The sequence below is a fragment of the Poecilia reticulata genome, chromosome 11 (genome assembly GCF_904066995.2).
Source record: "Poecilia reticulata chromosome 11, P_reticulata-male-v2, whole genome shotgun sequence".
Taxonomy (NCBI): domain Eukaryota; kingdom Metazoa; phylum Chordata; class Actinopteri; order Cyprinodontiformes; family Poeciliidae; genus Poecilia; species Poecilia reticulata.
Genome location: NC_088840.1, coordinates 2,619,250 through 2,638,677, shown reverse-complemented (window position 1 = coordinate 2,638,677; position 19,428 = coordinate 2,619,250). Strand labels below are relative to the sequence as shown.

Genomic DNA, 19,428 nt, shown 5'->3' with positions numbered 1-19,428 from the left:
TTATTCACATGTTGAGGATTAAAAAAGTAGCACTATGTTCTCTTGTACTCAGAAAATAACAACCCACCACAAAGTGACACCTCTGGTGTACATGTGGAGGGCTATAAAAGTTGTTTGACGATTAGTCTAAACATGTTTGACTATGCTAATTAGGTGAAACAGCACATTGAGTTATCCTCAGGACATATAACTGAAATTATCTAGCAGTGCAGACAAATAAAAAGTCACTCTGGGCATGTTCGCACACTGACATTGCTGTCTCATATATCTGAAAGGGACACCATGGAAAATTGCTATTCTTTTCTGCCCCGTCTGAAAAAAAAGGCCCTTTGGAAATCCTCAACTCTCCTCCAGAGCTTCACTGCTTTTCATTCTGTTCCTCCGTCGCTGGCCATCAGAGGCCATAGCTCATCTTTTAGTGCTGCGTCTTTCAGTGACCACCTCCCGCTCAACAACACCGTTAAACAGGCAGATTAATGCAGCTATTAAAAGCTCACATTGACTGGGGTGGCCAGTATATATGACTGTCGGCATCACGGATTTGATGAAGTCAGACTTTCAGGGAGCTAATAAATCAGTTATGGAGACACGGTCTACTTCACAAAGTGGAGGATGATGAAGGAGGAAGATAATACTGGAAGCCAGTATATGTCTGACTGGTTTAACATTTAGCCACTAGAGTATCAACTGTCACTGATTTTATAAAATATGCCTTACTAACATATATACTATTTGGTATATATGTTTTCTATTATGATCAAGCAACAATTTGTATGTGCTAAAAAACATACATGTGTTTCCATAGTTACATTTTAGTAATAAAACATTTAATCAAATACTGCATATATGATGTATTGTCTTTGTTATTTGACAAAAGAACAATTAATAATTGTACTGTATCAACTAAACTTAGACAAAATAATACAGTCCAGGTTTGGGCATTTTACATATGAGAAACCTGTGGAAGTGAATCCAAAAGGTTTGACCTAAGTTATACATATTAAAAGACAATTATCTCTGATACTGACCAAATGCATGCAAACTTTTCAATTCAAGGAAAGTTACAAAAATAAAACCTCTAAAAAATAAAAATAAAAGTTCTCGCTAAGTTTTCTGGCATTTAAGAAATAGAAATAATTTTGGTAAATCTAAGTGGGTGAAAACAGGGAAAGTTTGATCAGATTTAACTGATGAGAAAAAAATATGTATGTCCTTTAATTCTGTGTAAGTAAATATCTGGTTTCAACTGTATAACAGTTTGCATGCTTGTTTCAATTAGTTCAATTTAAAGTTCAGAAACTATTTATTTTCAGAGAAAACTAAACATTCCCATAACTCCCATAATCCAAGTATCTTTAAAACCCCTTAACCTGCAGCAGAACACCTGCGTGCTGTTTTTCCATTGTATTTTCCAGGACGGAGGGTTGAAAGGCAGGTCTGATGCAGCACCAACCCCTACGCTAACAAGCTCAGGGCAGCACTACCACCTGGATCAAGACAAGATTTGAAGTGATTTTTGTCTGTTTTCTTAATTAATTACATTTATTTCACTTTGGGTTACATCAAAGATCTCCAAATCTGTACTAAGAAAGAAATAAAGAAACACAATTATTCTGTACTGTAGAAAATATCATGTAAGACTGACCAGCACTGTACTTGTTGCTGCTGTATGTGATGCAAACCCTCAGAAGCACCTGCTGGTCCAAGTTCTGCATCAAGCAGATTTTAACTAGCGTTAGCTGGAGAAAGCTACAAGGCAAATACACATTTCTTTGCTAAATTCGCATTTGGCTAATCAACAGCTAAAGTCCTCCCTGGATTAGGACAGTCTCCTTAAGGTGATAAAACTATTTCTTTTTCATTTTTGGTGATGTGTCAGAAAAAATCTATCTAATCTTTTCTTCACTGCTGTTAAATTAACTTTTACACAATTATACTGTTTATATCAGAGGCTAACATAGGAGAGACTGTCACAGATGTAGACAAACACTGCACCAGCTTGTCTGAATGCACAGGTCTACCAGAATTCTTTTACATTTTTATGGCACAGCTGTCATGAGAGATAGAATATAATAAACCAAGCCATACATATATAATGGTGACCAAACATACCATAGGCTGCATGCTAAAATAGGGCACTGTGGCAACGGTTGAAGTATCATCCAGATAAAATATCTATTTTCTCTCCCTGAAGCAGAGCTACAATATTCAAAGTATATCTAAATCAAATAAATTCCTCAAGGCCAAGTCTCTTTTGGAATTGAGTGCAAATCCTGCAGGAGAGGAGGCTTTTTAATCTGCAGCCTTCAGATTTAAATTTCTTTAGGTGAGTTTTGAAGCCGGTGGAGCCATGGCACTGAGACAGAGGATGAAAGGACAGAGTTCACATCGCCGTGGATCGGCCTGGGGGTGGGGTGGAGGTGGAGGTGGGCTACAGGGAGAGTCCGGGGTTCATACGAGGTCGTCGTCAGAGCAGCAACCGCGTCACGCGATCACAATGCTAAACGCCATGCCCTCAATCCTGACCTATTTTCATCAAATTGACACAGAATTCAACAGAGAGTTTGTCTTACACTACTGCCATCACACACACACACACACACACATTTTATCTGATCTTTACATACCATAATATAAATCTCTTTAGCTATGATTTAAAGCAATGAGTGGTGTTTGATTAATCGTCCCTAAAATGATAAGGTTGTAATTCATTTCTACTCGACATGAAAGGCTTTTATTGTAATTTGTATGAATATGTGGTGGTCTGATGAATATTCATTGGAGAGAATACTCTTTAGTGACAATATACCCTCTGGGCTCGGCTTGACATTGTTAAGAGACGTCCTCACAGTGTAGCCGGTGTTTTAACAGACGTTTGACAAAGGAAGCAGGCAAATAACTCTGGTTAAAACAGTAAATGATCCCACTCTTCACACGCTAATGGTTTCTACTTTCAAGTGGCTTTTATCAACCACAGTTAAAGTGCAGAAGCAGCCTTCTTTAATGAAAATGGATTCAACTGTCAGCAAGTGAATGTGACTTGACTGATGCTGAGCATCACCTCTGCATGACTGAGTCACACTGAGAACAATACACACTCCACAGCTCCACCGCACTTCACCGGAAGCCCAACGTGCCGTGGCGTGTTTGCAGGACGTTTGTGTTCACACACACGGCTTAGGTCACCTGGTAACAGCCCTCCTTCATCACGCCACAACGCATACAGGTAACAAAACGGTCACACAGAGCTATACCTTACTGCAGACAGAAATTGCAAAACAACTTTGCAATTTCCATCCAGACATTTTTAGTAAAGATGCAATATTAATATCTGTATCAGCCCCGATATTGAAAAATATTCTAGATCGGGTGTCGGTGACAATGTCCAATCCATAAGAGCTGATCTATTCAGTCTAATTATGTTCTTTGTGCTCCGAGCAACATCATGTTTTATTTATTCTGCATTATATTTAGAATTTTTAATGGACTTTCTGAACCATTTGAAAGGTTTGTTGCTGTTTACATGTTTGACCAAAGTAGTCAACCTATTGTTTTAATGAGTTTCATTTTCTTTATTATTATACATTGGTTGTTTTACTCCTAATTTCACCGATTTAACAATTAAAGTTACTGTTTTTACATGTTTGACCAAGCTCGTGAAGGTATTGATTTGATTAACTCAAATCAATCACAATTGATTGGAGTTAATCAAATCAATTGGTGATTCAGTACATTTATGTCTGTGTTTAAAAAAAAGAAACATTTAAAGTTAATTCAGTTGTTTTTCTGTATCAGATCAATATCCACCCATGTTAAGTCTCAGATATCAGTATCAGAAGTTATAAAAGGGAATCGGTGCATCTCTAGTATTTAGCCACTTGACAATCTTTCACATAATTGTTGCTGCATCTGATAGACGCTCCTCATAGTATTCATGTTGAAACACCAGACAGTGGAAGCAGATTAGTTGAAGCCAAATATCAAAATTGCTTTCTCCATTAAACACAGCAACAAACCTCCGACCAATCACAAGAGACTTCTCGTAGACTTCTGTGCGAAGTAGTTCGACCTGGGCCTGGTGTCGAGAAGGGGAGGTGGATGAGATTTTTGTCAATGAGAGACGATTTCGAAGCTTTGGTGGAGTGTCGTAGAGTGTTGAAGGTGACTAATTGTACTGCAACAAGGTCCCCATTAGTGCAGTCTAGTCAAAGTCCACATCTAAATCCAAATCTGCGTTGGGACTTAAAAACTCACAGATGTTCTCCATCCACTCTGACCAAGGTTGAGCTGTTTTACAAGCAAAGATGGACAAAATATTCCATCTGTAAATGTTCAAAGCTGGTGGAGACATGAACAAAAACACCTGAACATGAAATCTATTGAACATTTTTCCTTCAGTTATGAGCTGTGTTGTGATGATGTATCTTATCAATGTTAACAAAATGAACCAGAGTTTGTGGGTGGAACATGATGAACGTCTTCAAAACTCTGGTCACATTTCAGCTCCTCTCTGGTTTCTCCTCATTTGGGCCTGAAAGGCCCCAATCCCAGACGGCCAGCGCCGCTCTGCAGCAGCATTAATCACCAGGCGGCTGTCGTCTGACTGATTACCCACAATCAATCTCAGTTTGCTGAATCCCGTGAAAGGAGGAAACCCTCATAAAGATCTAATTAAAAATGTAAGTGACTCATAATCGGAGCACATGCCTGACCTCTGAATCAATACTCTTTGAAAGCTCCGAGATCATCTCCAAACGTCCATTTACGTGAACCTGGCCGGACCAGAGGCAGAGGGTCCACTGTGGGGCTAGCGGGGCCAAAGCGGAGCGGTGTGTGATCTTTGCTGAATGTTCGCAGCAGACTGGAGAAGGAGAGACTCAGAGCTTCTGAGAGGCAAATCCTGCCTGCAATTAAGGTGGAATCAGAGGGAGATCTGCGCTGCCTTAATAATGAGCCTCAACTGAATTATTAACCAGAGCCGTGCCCGGTGGACTCTGACTCCCATCAGGCTTCAGCTACACAACAACAAGCCAACACATGCATACGCACAGCACATTTTCACATCTGTGCAAAACATCCGTCAGGGTGCGCTCGTTCTACAAACTTAATCCTGTCTGCACCGACAGTCAGGACAACGCTCTCAGTCAAAACGCTCCTCACAAAACATTGTGAAGCTTCAGAAAGCCCAAAATAAACACACCACAAGAGCACGATGATTTATTCAAACCATGGTGTTTCATAATGAGCACAATATGTGGAAAGTTGGGGTAGGGGGAGTGAATACTTTATGAAGCAGCTCAGTCGTCGACAGCATGATTGCGTTCCAGAGGGATCCGGCTGGGTTTTGATGCCACCTTGCGCTGATGGAGGGGGAACGTGAGGATGAGTGACTGCAGAGGAACTCCCCCTGTGCTGCTTCACTTTTCAGCTGTCAGTCTCAAACCGGGAAATCAAACAAATATTTGGCGTGCAGCGTTTCTGTGGACTCGGTTTTCTTCAAATCAGACATTGAAGAAGTGTGAAAAACACTGTGATTTCCCGAAGCCGCTGAAAGCCACCGCTGTGTCACTAAGAGGATGGCGGTAACTACTGGTTACCGCTTTTAAAGAGACAGGCAGGTGGCAGCTATTTATCAGCATTACCTTCAAAGAATGCAAATTTTCCTTTAAGCTTGAGGAGAAGGGTTTCTAAAGCAAATAAATAAAAATAAATACATTAAAAAAATCTGACAATATGATTGGGATTGTTACTTTTGCTACTTTATCTATTGTTTTCTTCTTATTGACAGCATCAATAAATATCAGTGAGTTTGACTAACATTAAATGCAGTTACTCTGATATAGATCAGGCTTTTTTTTAGAAGGTGACGTCCTGAAGAAGTCTGTTTGAATGGGAATGTTTTTCAAGAACATGTAGTCAGAGTCAAACAGTTACATGAAAAATATAATAAGTAGTTTTATCATGATTTTTATCGTTATCACTATACTACCACAGTATATCAAGTATAAGATTCTATGTCCGTATCGTCCCAGTCCTGCTGGAATGAATCAAATGTGGTTGGCAAGAACAACAAAAATCGTTTCTAATTTAATGGCATTAATCGGCATTAAACTAAAATAAATAAATGAAATTTGGCCTTAGTGCTTTCTTCTTGATGGGTTTGGCCCTCATGGTCTGAAGTCTAGATGTTGGGTTTCATATTGAGGTGCCTGGCTCAAAGGCTTCTTGTTTACGGACCATCATGTGCCGGTCCGGTCATGCTTCACTGACACTGAGGAAACAAGCATTGTATTTTTAGTTTGGGTCTTTTGACTTGAGCCAAACACCAGAATATTTTTTTTCTCCTACCTCCCCGAAATTCTGTTAGACAACACAGAAAGAACGCGATCTGTTCTGACATTTTACAAGCCGCCACCAGGCACGATTCCCGAGATCCGACTGCTTCGTGTCTGGATTCGGTTTTCTCTCTGGAATTTCCGTCTGTGGAGTGTTTCTCAGCGCTTTGTTCCAGCTGATTTATTCCAGCTGATTGAAGTGTGAGGTCTGATGGTGAGAATATTATGTTCTCTTCCAACCACGGGATGACTCACTTCATGCCACGAACATCCCGCCTCCATTGACGGTCCGTCCCTTGTTTACATCCCAGGCTGCAGCTATGTCAGTTCAGAAACTTCTCTGTCATCTAACCGGGCAACCAGTTCTCTCTTTGACTTGCTTCCCATTTCATTTTCAGGACTGATCGGATGGGTTTTAGTCAAGTCTCGCGTTTAACAACTAACCCTGCTCGCCTTCCAAATTCTTTTCCTTGTCTCCACCTACAATAAAGCCAGCGCCAAACCCGCCAACTCAAGAGCTGCCTTCCCTTCTGCTGCCTCTTTGTGATAATAACAATAACTGTGTAGCAGTTCAGAGGGCTCTGTGTTGACGCGCTGCCAGGCCGGCTGGCACAGGGAACCCTCCAAGCTTGTTCCACCATCTCCAACCAATTCCCCTCTGTCTGGGCTGGCGCTGGAGCATCACAGGCGCTCAGGCTGCTATCAATGTGCTCAGCAGCAGGGGCCACCGCCACCACTCACACACCCGCTCTTAGCTTTTCTCTCTCTCTCTCTTCCTCTCTTACTCTCCCACTCAATTTGGAATCCAATTGAAAAAAAAGAAAGGTTTAGTTGGCAGAACAAATAATACCTTTTTTTCCATGGTGTTGCGTTGTCTCTTTTTTTTCCTGCTTGTCTCTGCCTCCCTCAGTGTTCAATGCATCTCGTTTTCCTTCTCTGCTTCCAGCATTCTCACTGTAACAAGGTGATGGCCACGAGTATGAGTGCTGACTTTTTGCATGCAGGGCAAGGAGATGCATTGGGAGAAGTTTGGCAGCTTTTTCCCAGTAAAGATTTCAATTTTTCAAGGGCTGCAACTAAATGTTGTTTTTTAGTAATTGGGTCATTCTGACGATTAGTCAATTAATCAGATAAAAGATTAATTTTACCCACATTTTATCCACTGGCACATTCTGCAGATTTTTCATCTAACCACTTGAGCTTTTTTTGTACAATATTAGGAATACATAAAACAATGCAAATAAACAAATAAATTATTTTTTTTTTGAATAGTAAAATAGACATTTTGTTACATAAAATGCAATAACAGTATTCCTTTAGTGTAGCAAAGAGTGCATCCAAAAATTCAACCCAACCAAACAACCAGATAAACAGTGCAATCAAGTTCAGCTCAGTAGTTACATGCATTGAGTCTCTGACTTGCTCCACAATTCAGTTTATTTAACATCAAGTCAGTCGTGCTCATTGACTTCAGTTTTCCATACTTTAAATATTCTCTCTTTAAATTGGTTAAAAAAAAAAAAAGATAACTGCTGATATCAATTTTTCTCACACTTTTAGTAGTTTTGCATTTTGTTTTTAGCATAGAAATATTTTTGCTCCACAACGTAAAGCTCGGCTGCACAGTGGCGCAGTTGGTAGAGCTGTTGCCTTGCAGCAAGAAGGTTCTGGGTTCGATTCCCGGCCCCAGTCTTTCTGCATGGAGTTTGCATGTTCTCCCTGTGCATGCGTGGGTTTTCTCCGGGTACTCTGGTTTCCTCCCACAGTCCAAAAACAGGTTAATTGGCCTCTCCAAATTGTGTGTGCGTGTGTGTGTGTGTGTGTGTGTGTGTGTGTGTGTGTGTGTGTGCGCAATGTTGTTTGTCTCTGTGTTGCCCTGCGACAGACTGGTGACCTGTCCAAGGTGACCCCGCCTCTCGCCCAGTACGCTAGCTGGAGATAGGCACCAGTAGCCCTCCTGACCCCACTAAGGGACAAGGGTGTAAAGAAAATGGATGGATGAACATCCAGCTCACAAGACAAGATGAACTTTGATTTACTGTGAGAAGAAGCTCCATATTGTCCATCCAGGTCTGCCCTGATTGGTTCAAACACAAAGCATGTTTCTATGACAATATTTGATCATCATGTGTTTGCGTTTGTGTGCGTGTGTGTGTACTTGTTTGCACCACTCAGCCAGCCACACACACAGCCACTTAAAATGAACCAAACGGAGAGAGAGAGAGTGTGTGTGTGTAAGAGAGAGAGTTCTTACCCCCCGCCCCCGCCACCACCATCATGACTGTGACCACCTACAGGAGTGAACTCACTTCATCTGACCAAACAAAGCCTCCCACCTCAGCTACAACAACAAACACTTGACTGCAATTACTGAGACCCACTCAGAGAATCTATACATAGTCAGGACCAAACTCACTCCACTCCAGCACACGGTCCAGCTCCGTTCTTATTCTGACGATGTGTGGCTACTTATTCCGCTTAAAGGAATAAATCAACTGTCGCTGAGGACAAAAAGTGTGCTAATGTGTGAATCCAAAGCTGCAGCGCTGCAGCCTGACGCCTCCACAGGAAGTGGACACCTGGAGAGAGAGCAGGACCAGATGACCTGGACTATGACCTCTACCAAAGGCTGGGTCAAAGGCTAACATAGTCTGATTGCATCATCCATCCATCCATCCATCCATCATAACCCAGTGTTCCGGTCCACACTGTGTGTGTTCCTTCACTCTCTTGTACTTGTTTGTTTTTGCAGCTGTTATTGTTGTTAAAGTCTGTCATATAAGAGTGTTTTTGTGTTGTGTTGTTTTGTCCCAAGAAGAGTCACAGACACACACACCAATCAGCTTCCTCTCCTGAACAGCCAATCAGAACATCCCCAGCCCCACAGAGTTAAACTCCTGCTTTAAATCCATTGTTTAGGATAGAGATAATTTTCATCTGACTGTTGTTCAACTGAACCCCCAAAACGCTCAATAGTAAACGTGTTCCCAGACTAAAATGGAAATCTAGTTCCTCCAGTGAAGTCTGAGTCTGCCATGATATCTTCTTCCAGTGGAAGAATCTGGAAAAACTCTGAAAGGAACCATCCAGCTCTGATACTTGAACCTCTTCAGCCGCATCCTTTCAGCATGCAGGTCCTACTACCAGCCTCCTCAATATGAACTCATTACCTTATAGGTCATAGGTCAACCTGAGGAAGCTCAGTCCAGCTGCTTGGGTCCTTGATCTCAGTGGATGTATGGATCTGACCATAAATGAGGGTTGGAATCATTATTTCTTTCTTCACTACAAAGCACCAAAGCAGCGCCTGCTTTACTGCAGATGAACTCCCAACCTGTCTCTCCATGCCCTGCACCATCAGGGTTCACCATTTGGTGGCTGACCTCTGACCCAGAAGGAGCAACCCAGCTTTGTTCTAGGTGTGAACCTTGAAATGAAATCATTTCGCTCTTTAAGTCACAACTCATCTCTGATGAGTGAAGGTGAGGTTTGGGAGGTAGACCGACCCGTCAACCGAGAGTTTCATCATTCAACCCAGTTTCTCCATCACCACAGTTGAATATAGTGATGTTGTTCTTACTGCAGATAAAGTCCTAAATCTGTCCGTCTTCTGCTCCATTCCACCTTTACGCCAGACCAGGACAGCTTGATGTAGAGTCTGATTCCAAATCCCAGAGTATCTCTTGTATATCTCAGTTGAACATCAACATAAAGCAAAGACGTGTCCAACTCCAGTAAATACTCTTTTTTTTACTTCTAGATGGCAGCAGGGGACATTTACTATAAATAAATAAATAAATAAAGCATCTAACTTTTCAAAGTTTACTTTTACTTTCCCCAGTTACTGGCCCCTTCACAAACCAGACTTCCCAGTTCTTTTTAGCCCATGTGATATCAGGACACTGAGTAATACTCATCATCTTGCTTTGAAGTGCAAAAAGCCCAGAGGGAGAACTTTGGAAAACAAAAATAAAGATGAGAATGAAGACAAGTTGCAGTTTGTGCCTTGAAAACAAGACTGCTAATCCCAACACCGAATGGCGGGTGAGTCTAAGCAGATTAGAGCGACCAATCAGTTAGATTAACCTCATATTAATTTGAATGTAAGAGATAATCCGAGGTTACATCTGTTTACTATAACAACCGGCGTCATCAGCTCTTGTTATTGTGCTTTCAAACCACTTGGCTTACGCCATGCTTTTCCAACAGCCTGTGCGTAATTTGACGGCGCAACAGATCGACAAAAGGGTCTGGTGGAGACTATTGGGAGGAGAGGAGGGGGGGCGGGAGGCTGAGCATTAAGCCCTAAACTGGTGTGCAGTTTAAGGTTGAGAAGCCCGAGGCACTCGCTGTCCCCGGCGTGACCCGACAGCAGGCCGGATCGATGCGCCACCGCGCGCCTCTCCAGCAGCAAAGGAAAGTATGGGAATCTTTCTCCTTGCGGTGGCTCCTATAAGCACAGGATGCGAACTCTCAACATACGAACCCAGTGAACCCTGAAACGGGCGCGCTCACGCCCATTTCCACACACCGTGTCATGTGGAGAGACAGCGAGACACGCTACAGACATAAATCACTGGAGCCAGGGGTCAATTATGTGGCTCTAAAATATGCACAAAGGGAGTGCTGCTGCAGACGCAGGCTCACTAAATATAGTCAGCGTCCCCATGTGGTGTCAGGAGGTTTGTTTTCACGTGGCCTACCTTCCATCCAGCCGAGCTGTTGCTGTCGCCTTTATCTTTAAAATAAGGAACAAAGCGAACCATCCAGTCGTAGATCTGGGACAGGGTGAGCCTCTTCTCCGGTGCGCTCTCGATGGCGCGGGTGATGAGGTCCGCATAAGACAGGTTTCCCCACGCGTTCCTGCGTGACGACTTGGCTTTGCGCAGCTGGCCGGCCACGTCGAGGGCAGCTCCGGACATGCAAGCGGGAGCGGCCACGACCGGAGCCGGGGCGCCGGCCGGGTGCTTGATCTCCGCCGGCGCGCCGCCTTTCCTGTCGGCCCGGCACGCCGGCACGTCGTAGCGCTCCGCTTTTACTGTCGCTAGAGCCAGACCCCCGCGGCTCGCCTCCTCTGCCCCGGGGAAGCCCTCGGGACACGGCGGGAGCGGCCAGGTGCACGACCGCGACCGAGCATGCGGCTCGAAGTCCGAATCGATATCAACCTGATGCGCGTCCATGCCGCTGGTCTCCATCATCATCAGCATGATGATCCCCGCCGCCGGACCCGGCAAGGTCACTTTAACGCGAGGCTTTCCGCTTTTGCGCCTCTTTTTGAGGGTCAGAGTGTCCAAACGCGCTCCCTGGAGAGGGCAGATTATGGTGTGTCACACACAGAGAGGATGAAGCGTGGAAAGCAGCCGGCCGCGGTGTGGGATGTTCTCATTCCCCTCAGTGCAACAATGTGGCATCACATCAGGACAGATAAAGGTGTATCCGGCGCATCAGGAGCAAAATCCGCCTCTGTTCCATCCCAGCTGGCCCGTCCAGGACCAGGCGGCGGTCAGACATCCGCGCGGAGCAACAGTTGATCTCCTGATCAAACTCTCCCAGATGAACTGACTCTCCGAGATTCTGGCCCTGCCTTCCCGCAGGTTGCCTGTCTTCAGCTGAAACTCACTATTACTCTCTCAGAAACAGAAGCGCGCTCTCATGAATCATTTATGTTGAGCCGAGGATTTTCCAGACGAGGGAAAGAAAAAAAAACAAAACAAAAAAACCAAGAAAAACCCAGAGAGCTCCTCGTGGATTTGATTTGGAGCATCCTCTGTCTCCGCATCACTCGGCGTGCGGAGAGACTTCTACCTTTGTCTGCAGCTTTTCCTGCACATGTCACATGGGGAGCGTCTCTCTGCCTGCTGCTCCGCTTTATACCGCCCGCCTGTGCGTCTCTGAAGGCTTCAAGCCACTTAACTGTAGCGTGGAATAAAGTGGAATAAGTGCTGTTTCCATATAATTGGACGCCGCCTGGATCAAGTCACTCCCTCCAGAACAGGTTTCCAGGCTGGGAGGAGGGACCGGCTCTTTGTGCATGCTTCCATGTGTGTGTGTGTGTGTGTGTGTGTGTGTGTGTGTGTGTGTGTGTGTGTGTGTGTGTGTGTGTGTGTGTGTGTGTGTGTGTGTACGTGCGTGCGTGCGTGTCTGCGTGCGTGTGGTGGAGCTGATATTCCCAGTCCCATTTCCAAAGGCATTCATTTACATACTACAGCCGGATTCAAACACAGACGTTCAGGTTGTCATCTTTTCTTTTTCTCTCTGTCCCAACGTGACAATCACTCTGTGTTAGAATTCAGTTCTTTTCTCTCATTAAAGATAAACCAGACTTAAATTTCCAGCTTTGTTTTTTGGTTTTAATAACTGGTCATCAAATCAATTAGCACGGACTTCTTCAAAGTAGCTTATAGCTTCAGATGGTTTAAAGGCAATTTTTTTATAAGGAAGTCCAGTTGTTTTCTCATCTTCAATTGTGAAGATGTTTTCTCATTTGGTTCCTCTTTGGTTCCTTTTTGACATGATGGTTTAGAATGTCTTACTTTGGTTGTTTTTTGACATCATAGTTTAGTGTGTGGTCTTAGTAAGCCAAAGGATAAAACGCATGTGTTGTTTATTTGTTTATTAATGCTTTCATCAGCTCTAAATATTTCTATTCAGTTCATTTGTACTCTTTCAATTGTGGACTATAGAGACACATTTGTGTGAGAAAATTACTGAAATTCCACTTGTTTGAAAATTTGTTCTGGCAAATGCGAGTGCAGGTAAAACATGGCTCATGATTCCACATTTACTACCTGTTGCCATTTTATGTACATAAACCATTTTCTATGAGTTAGAGTTTTTGTACTAGGGCTTTTTTTGTTGTTTTTTCCTGTGGAGACAAACAGTCGCAGGTTGAAGCTGGCCATAGAAGAAATCCCAACTCTAGCATAAAACTATCACCATAGCCATCACAAGTGGACTCCTGTTTTTAATTTCCGTGCCGTGCATGCTATGCCAGTCTCACTCATGCTTACCATCTCAGTGCAGATGGTAACGATGATGAACCACCACAACCTGCAGCTGCAGCAGATCACTGCATGCTTAAAACACTTGGTGGTAGAGCTGGTGATCCAGATAGTCCTCCATGGATCCGTCTGGGCTTCCATTCCTAACCTTGGGAACCTTTCATGTCTGATTAGTACATTACTGAATGTTATGTACTACCCACGTACCAGAACACCCTTTAAAACTCAGTACAGATTATCCATGGTCCCACTGTGTTCCTTACATGGTTGCAAATTCAATGCAAATTCACTCATCATTCACAAATTTCTTGCAGACTTGCAATTTTCACCAGTCATCGCAACTTTTACATGCATCTGACGAGTCGCCTTAATGTTTCCTGTATTTTCTTCTTTTCTGACCCAATCACTGCAACTCAACTGTATTTTGACCAATCCCCTTAGGCCACTTATCATTTAACTTCCTGTCTCATTACATCTTTTGAATCACTGTACATGAATTCATGTGCAATGATAAATGGTAACATTTGTTTTTTTTGTTTGTTTGTTTTTTTTAACAATGTTGAGATGTTCAGTAGGATTTGCTTCTACAGTATAAACAGTTCATGTTAACTCGAATGACCAACATTCTCCTTTTGCGCTTTGACCTCTCAGGACATGATTTGATATGTACTAAGGTGCTATTTCATGAAGGTGCTTAAAAATGTTTGTTCTTCAAATATTAACTATGTTAGAATCCTTATTTTTTTTAAAGGTTATGTGCAGCAATGTAAACTTTTTTTGTAAGACAATGTTATGGCAAAAATAAAGCTTAAAAACAAATAATTCTTCTGCAACGTTTGGAAAAAGGTGCCAGAAAATCAGTGAGTTTAGGCAGCAGAAAAACATCGACATGTCCTGGAGGGACTGGTAGGTGAATGAGTTTAAAGTCAAATTTCCTCCACTGACATTCTAAGCTGGCTGTCTAAGTAAGGATCTAGCTTTTATATATATATATATATTCCATATATATATATATAGCTATATTCCAAATATAGCTAAATCATTGAAGATTTACAGACATTAAGGATTGCCGAATCAGTTCATTCACAGTTTAAGCCAGTTGATGTTTGACAGAAATTGGGTCACTTTTGTACAAGACACCTAAATCATGAACCCTCCTCCACCATGCTTGACAGTGAGCAGTGAACCATAGCACCCGCGGGTTATGGACAAATATCATCCCTTAGGATCCTGACAAGCTATTATCATTTTTATTTCCAACATGTACCATACTAACCTGCATCTCTACTCAAGTTTTACAGAAATGTGTTGCATTGTTTAACCAGGTGTGTATTGACTTAGAATCTGTCTGCGTGATTTTTGTAAAGTGCCTTAAGACGACGGGTTGTGAATTGGAGTGACAAAAATGAACTGAACCGTCTGAGCTGTTTTATATACAGTTAAATGTAGAATTTCTGTCTGCTCCGAGAAGTTACCTGTTGACACAAACAGGTCTCTGTTCTTTAGGCCAGATTCAAACCAGTTAAGTATCAGAGAGTCTGTCACATCTTCACACTTTATGACCCGTCGGTTCACTATGACATTGTGTTAACCTGAAAGCTGTGCTTTTAGTGACTATCGATTAATCAATGAATTTGATCGGCAGTGCCTAGCAGCTACTTAGCCCCATGGTTCCCATTGGCCCAGTTTGGTCTTCAACATTTTTGACGTCTTAGCCAACACAGAGTGACGTTTTGTCAATCTTTACCAGATTGGAAACATTTCAGGGGCTGAAGGGTTTTATTCTTCTCAAAAGGAGCTCGCAGTTTGATCCTGACTTAACGTTTATTGGATGAGACTCATTCTTCTGTTCTCCAAATACAAATCATCAAACCATGTGATTTAATATGGTCGGGTCAAAGAAGTAAGCTCCCTCCGCTGTCTTTGTCACACCCCATTGCCTTTGGTGGCTCTGAGTCCATAAAGCAGGCTCCATCAATGGCTGCTCTGTGTTGTATCGCTCTCCGGAAAGCCCCAACGCAAGATAGAGCGCTCTCTGACAGCCGGTTGTCAGTGACAACCATAACCTCAAATGCACCTAAATGGAATGCTTTCACGAGGACTAAATGGGCCTATCAACAAGAAGAGAGAGGCGTGCGTGCGTGCGTGCGTGCGTGCATGTGTGTCTGTGTGAGGGAGAGACAGATCAGAAGAAAAGAGACAGAGATGCTGTAAATGGGAACAAACAGAGGGAAAATTGAAAACACATGGCCCTGCGGTTTTTCACAGAAGAGTTTTATGTGCTGCAGAGGAGTTGTAAGAGGAATGTGGTGTGACTCCTACAATATGGAATGAAAACAGTGATGCTGTGCCAGCAGGGTGGATATAGGGTGTTCAGCTGTGGCTTACAGCAAAGCCCTCGTCATCACGAGTAGGTGATGCACAGCCGCAGCCCAAACACGACCGATGTGAGTCACACAGACTCACACACACGCACACATAAACAAGGCCGGACACAAACAGGGACTTACGGAGAGGAGCAAACACGGGAGTGGAAGTGGCGGGAATACCGTGTCTGCTCGAGCAGGAATGTGTCCTTTTTTGTTCAAATTATTGAAGTTTTCACTCTGTGAACTATTTCATATTTTCTCATGATACAACTACAAACTGCAAAAGGTTTTATTGGGATTTTGTGTGACAAGCCTAGAAAGAGTGGAGATAAAAACAAATTTGAAGAAAAATGTTTAAAAAATGAATACATTTATTGAAAACATACATTGTGTCAGAGGTCTGCAATCTTTACAAACCAAAGAGCCGCTTCGCCCTCAGTCTAACTCAATAATAGCTGAAAATGTTACATAATCTTTTCTGAAAAGACAACTTAATTTTTTTTTAATTAACATGTTTAATAGAAGATTAGTTTGGTCATGTTTAAAAAAAAAGTAAGTGCTGCTAAAGGAGGCTCAACAACTTACCATTCCAGGAAAACTGTTAATCTAGTCGTCGTCGGCAATACTAATTAGCTCAAAGCAAGGGGTAAGGACTAAGCAGCAAGTACACAAGTGTGATTGACGGTTCTATGACCCTCCTCCTGGCTCTTACTGGCAAAAACATATTGTTTATAAAATTTACACACTTGCTATTTCAAGACAATAGAAATCCATTTCCACTCAGAAAGTTATCCACTGGAAGTTAGAACACTTGACTGCTCATATAATCCTCACACAACCACAAAAACTCCCATATGTCCACAGAGCTAGCAGACTCTGAAAAGATGTGCGTGGGTTTGTCGGACTAACATGACCTACTTTGCCGTTCAGAAACGGAGACTTGTTGTGACACAAACCGCGGCGTCTTGTTTTGACATCGTTTCCACACATCATGACACGGCAACTTGTTACAGGCACAACTCCTTCTGCTGCAGAGTTAGGCTAGCTTCTCCTGCCTGCAGCTTTCACCTTCCAGGTGATGCCTCGCTGGGTCAGGGCAGGAAAATGAAGTAAGTGGAGCTTCAGGATTAAATAAATAAAGTCAATAAATACAGTTTTCCTTAAATTTTAAAAATAGAATCTAAAATGGGGGAGGTGGGGGACATTGAGTCTGAGTGGACCATGTTCCGTACCTCCATTGCCGAGGCGGCCTATCGGAGCTGCGGCCGCAAGGTCGTTGGTGCCTGTCGCGGCGGCAACCCTCGAACCCGTTGGTGGACACCTTCGGTGAGGGATGCTGTCAAGCTGAAGAAGGAGTCCTACCGGGCCTTTTTGGCCTGTGGGACTCCAGAAGCAGCTGATAGGTACCGGCGGGCGAAACGGCATGCGGCTCGGGTTGTCGCTGAGGCAAAAACTCGGGCTTGGGAGGAGTTTGGAGAGGCCATGGAGACAGACTTCCGTACGGCTTCGAGGCGATTCTGGTCCACCATTCGGCGTCTCAGGAGGGGGAAGCAGTGCAGCACCAACACTGTTTATAGTGGGGATGGTGCGCTGCTGACCTCAACTCGGGACGTTGTGGGCCGGTGGGCGGAATACTTCGAAGACCTCCTCAATCCCACCAACATGCCTTCTGTTGAGGAAGCTGAGCCTGGGGACTCTGGGCTGGGCTCTCCAATCTCTGGGGACGAGGTCGCCGAGGTGGTCAAAAAGCTCCTCGGTGGCAGGGCCCCGGGGGTGGATGAGATCCGCCCGGAGTTCCTTAAGGCTCTGGATGTTGCGGGGTTGTGTTGGCTAACGCGACTCTGCAATATCGCATGGACATCGGGGGCAGTTCCCCTGGACTGGCAGACTGGGGTGGTGGTCCCCCTGTTTAAAAAGGGGGACCGGAGGGTGTGCTCCAATTACAGGGGGATCACACTCTTAAGCCTCCCTGGTAAGGTCTATTCAGGGGTCCTGGAGAGGAGGGTCCGTCGGATAGTCGAACCTCGGATTCAGGAAGAGCAGTGTGGTTTTCGTCCTGGTCGTGGAACACTGGACCAACTCTACACCCTCAGCAGGGTCCTGGAGGGTGCATGGGAGTTCACCCAACCAGTCTACATGTGTTTTGTGGACTTGGAGAAGGCGTTCGACCGTGTCCCTCGGGAGGCCCTTTTGGGGGGTACTCCGGGAGTATGGGGTACCGGGCCCTTTGATACGGGCTGTCAGGTCCCTGTATGACCGGTGTCAGAGTCTGGTCTGCATTGCCGGCAGTAAGTCGGGCTCGTTTCCGGTGAGAGTTGGACTCCGCCAAGGCTGCCCTTTGTCACCGATTCTGTTCATTACTTTTATGGACAGAATTTCTAGGCGCAGCCGAGGTGTTGAGGGGATCCGTTTTGGTGGCCTTAGGATCGCATCTCTGCTTTTTGTGGATGATGTGGTCCTGTTGGCTTCAGCGGAACGTGGTCTGCAGCTCTCACTGGAGCGGTTGGCGGCCGAGTGTGAAGCGGCCGGGATGAGGCTCAGTGCCTCCAAATCCGAGGCCATGGTCTTGAGCCGGAAAAGGGTAGAGTGCCTTCTCCGGGTCAGGGGGGTCGTCCTGCTTCAAGTGGAGGAGTTTAAGTATCTGGGGATCTTGTTCACGAATGAGGGAAGAAGGGAGCGGGAGGTCGACAGGCGGATTGGGGCAGCGTCTGCCGTGAAGCGGGCGCTGTACCGGTCCGTCGTGGTGAAGAGAGAGCTGAGTCAAAAAGCGAACGTCTCGATCTACGTTCCCACCTTCATCTATGGTCATGAGCTTTGGGTCATGACCGAAAGAACGAGATCACGGATACAAGCGGCTGAAATGGGTTTCCTCCGCAGGGTGGCTGGGCTCTCCCTTAGAGATAGGGTGAGAAGTTCGGTCATCCGGGAGGGACTCAGAGTAGAGCCGCTGCTCCTCCACGTCGAGAGGAGCCAGTTGAGGTGGCTCGGGCATCTGGTAAGGATGCCTCCTGGACGCCTCCCTGGTGAGGTGTTCCGGGCACGTCCCACCAGGAGGAGGCCTCGGGGAAGACCCAGGACACGCTGGAGGAACTATGTCTCTCGGCTGGCCTGGGAACGCCTTGGGATTCCTCCGGAGGAGCTGGAAGACGTGGCTGGGGAGAGGGAAGTCTGGGCCTCCCTTCTGAAGCTGCTGCCCCCGCGACCCGACCCCGGATAAGCGGAAGAAAATGGATGGATGGATGGATGGATGGATATATATAGTGATTCTTGAGAATAGGGAAAAGATTTGTTTTAATTTTCCCATAATTTTTTTTTGTTATTTCTCAACCTGATGTATGCAAATTTGACAAAAAATGTTTTGGAAATGCAAAGATGCCAAGGTACAGGCTCCCAGTTGCAACATTTTTTTTTAAATACATTTTTTTTTTAATTACATTTTTAATCAACCTGACCTAGAACGTTGTCATCACCATCTGAGAAAAATAAATAAAAAATATTTTTTAATGACCTTATTAGTGATATTTTCACTCATTTTGCAGAAAAATGCTTCTCAAAAAACAACTAAATATTATTTAAAACAAAAAACAACAAAAAGTCCATCTGACAGAGTTGACACTGCATGACGGAGTTGACACAGAACTGAAGGTGGTGACAAACTAATGAGTAAAAAGAAAAAACTTGATACATGTGAAGTAATGCAATTTATGTAAAATACATTAAAAT

The 19,428-nt window shown here is 44.2% G+C and overlaps 1 protein-coding gene across 1 annotated transcript in view; it reads right to left on the bottom strand.

Annotated features, from left to right (window-relative positions):
* Positions 1-12,243, bottom strand: part of foxo6b (forkhead box O6 b) — a 45,853-nt gene extending 33,610 nt beyond the window's left edge. The window contains exon 1 of the mRNA XM_008421292.3: positions 11,039-12,243. Coding sequence (XP_008419514.2) covers positions 11,039-11,542 — 504 coding nt within the window. The 5' untranslated portion in view covers positions 11,543-12,243. The remainder of the gene's footprint in view (positions 1-11,038) is intronic.
* Between the last annotated feature and the right edge of the window lie 7,185 nt (positions 12,244-19,428).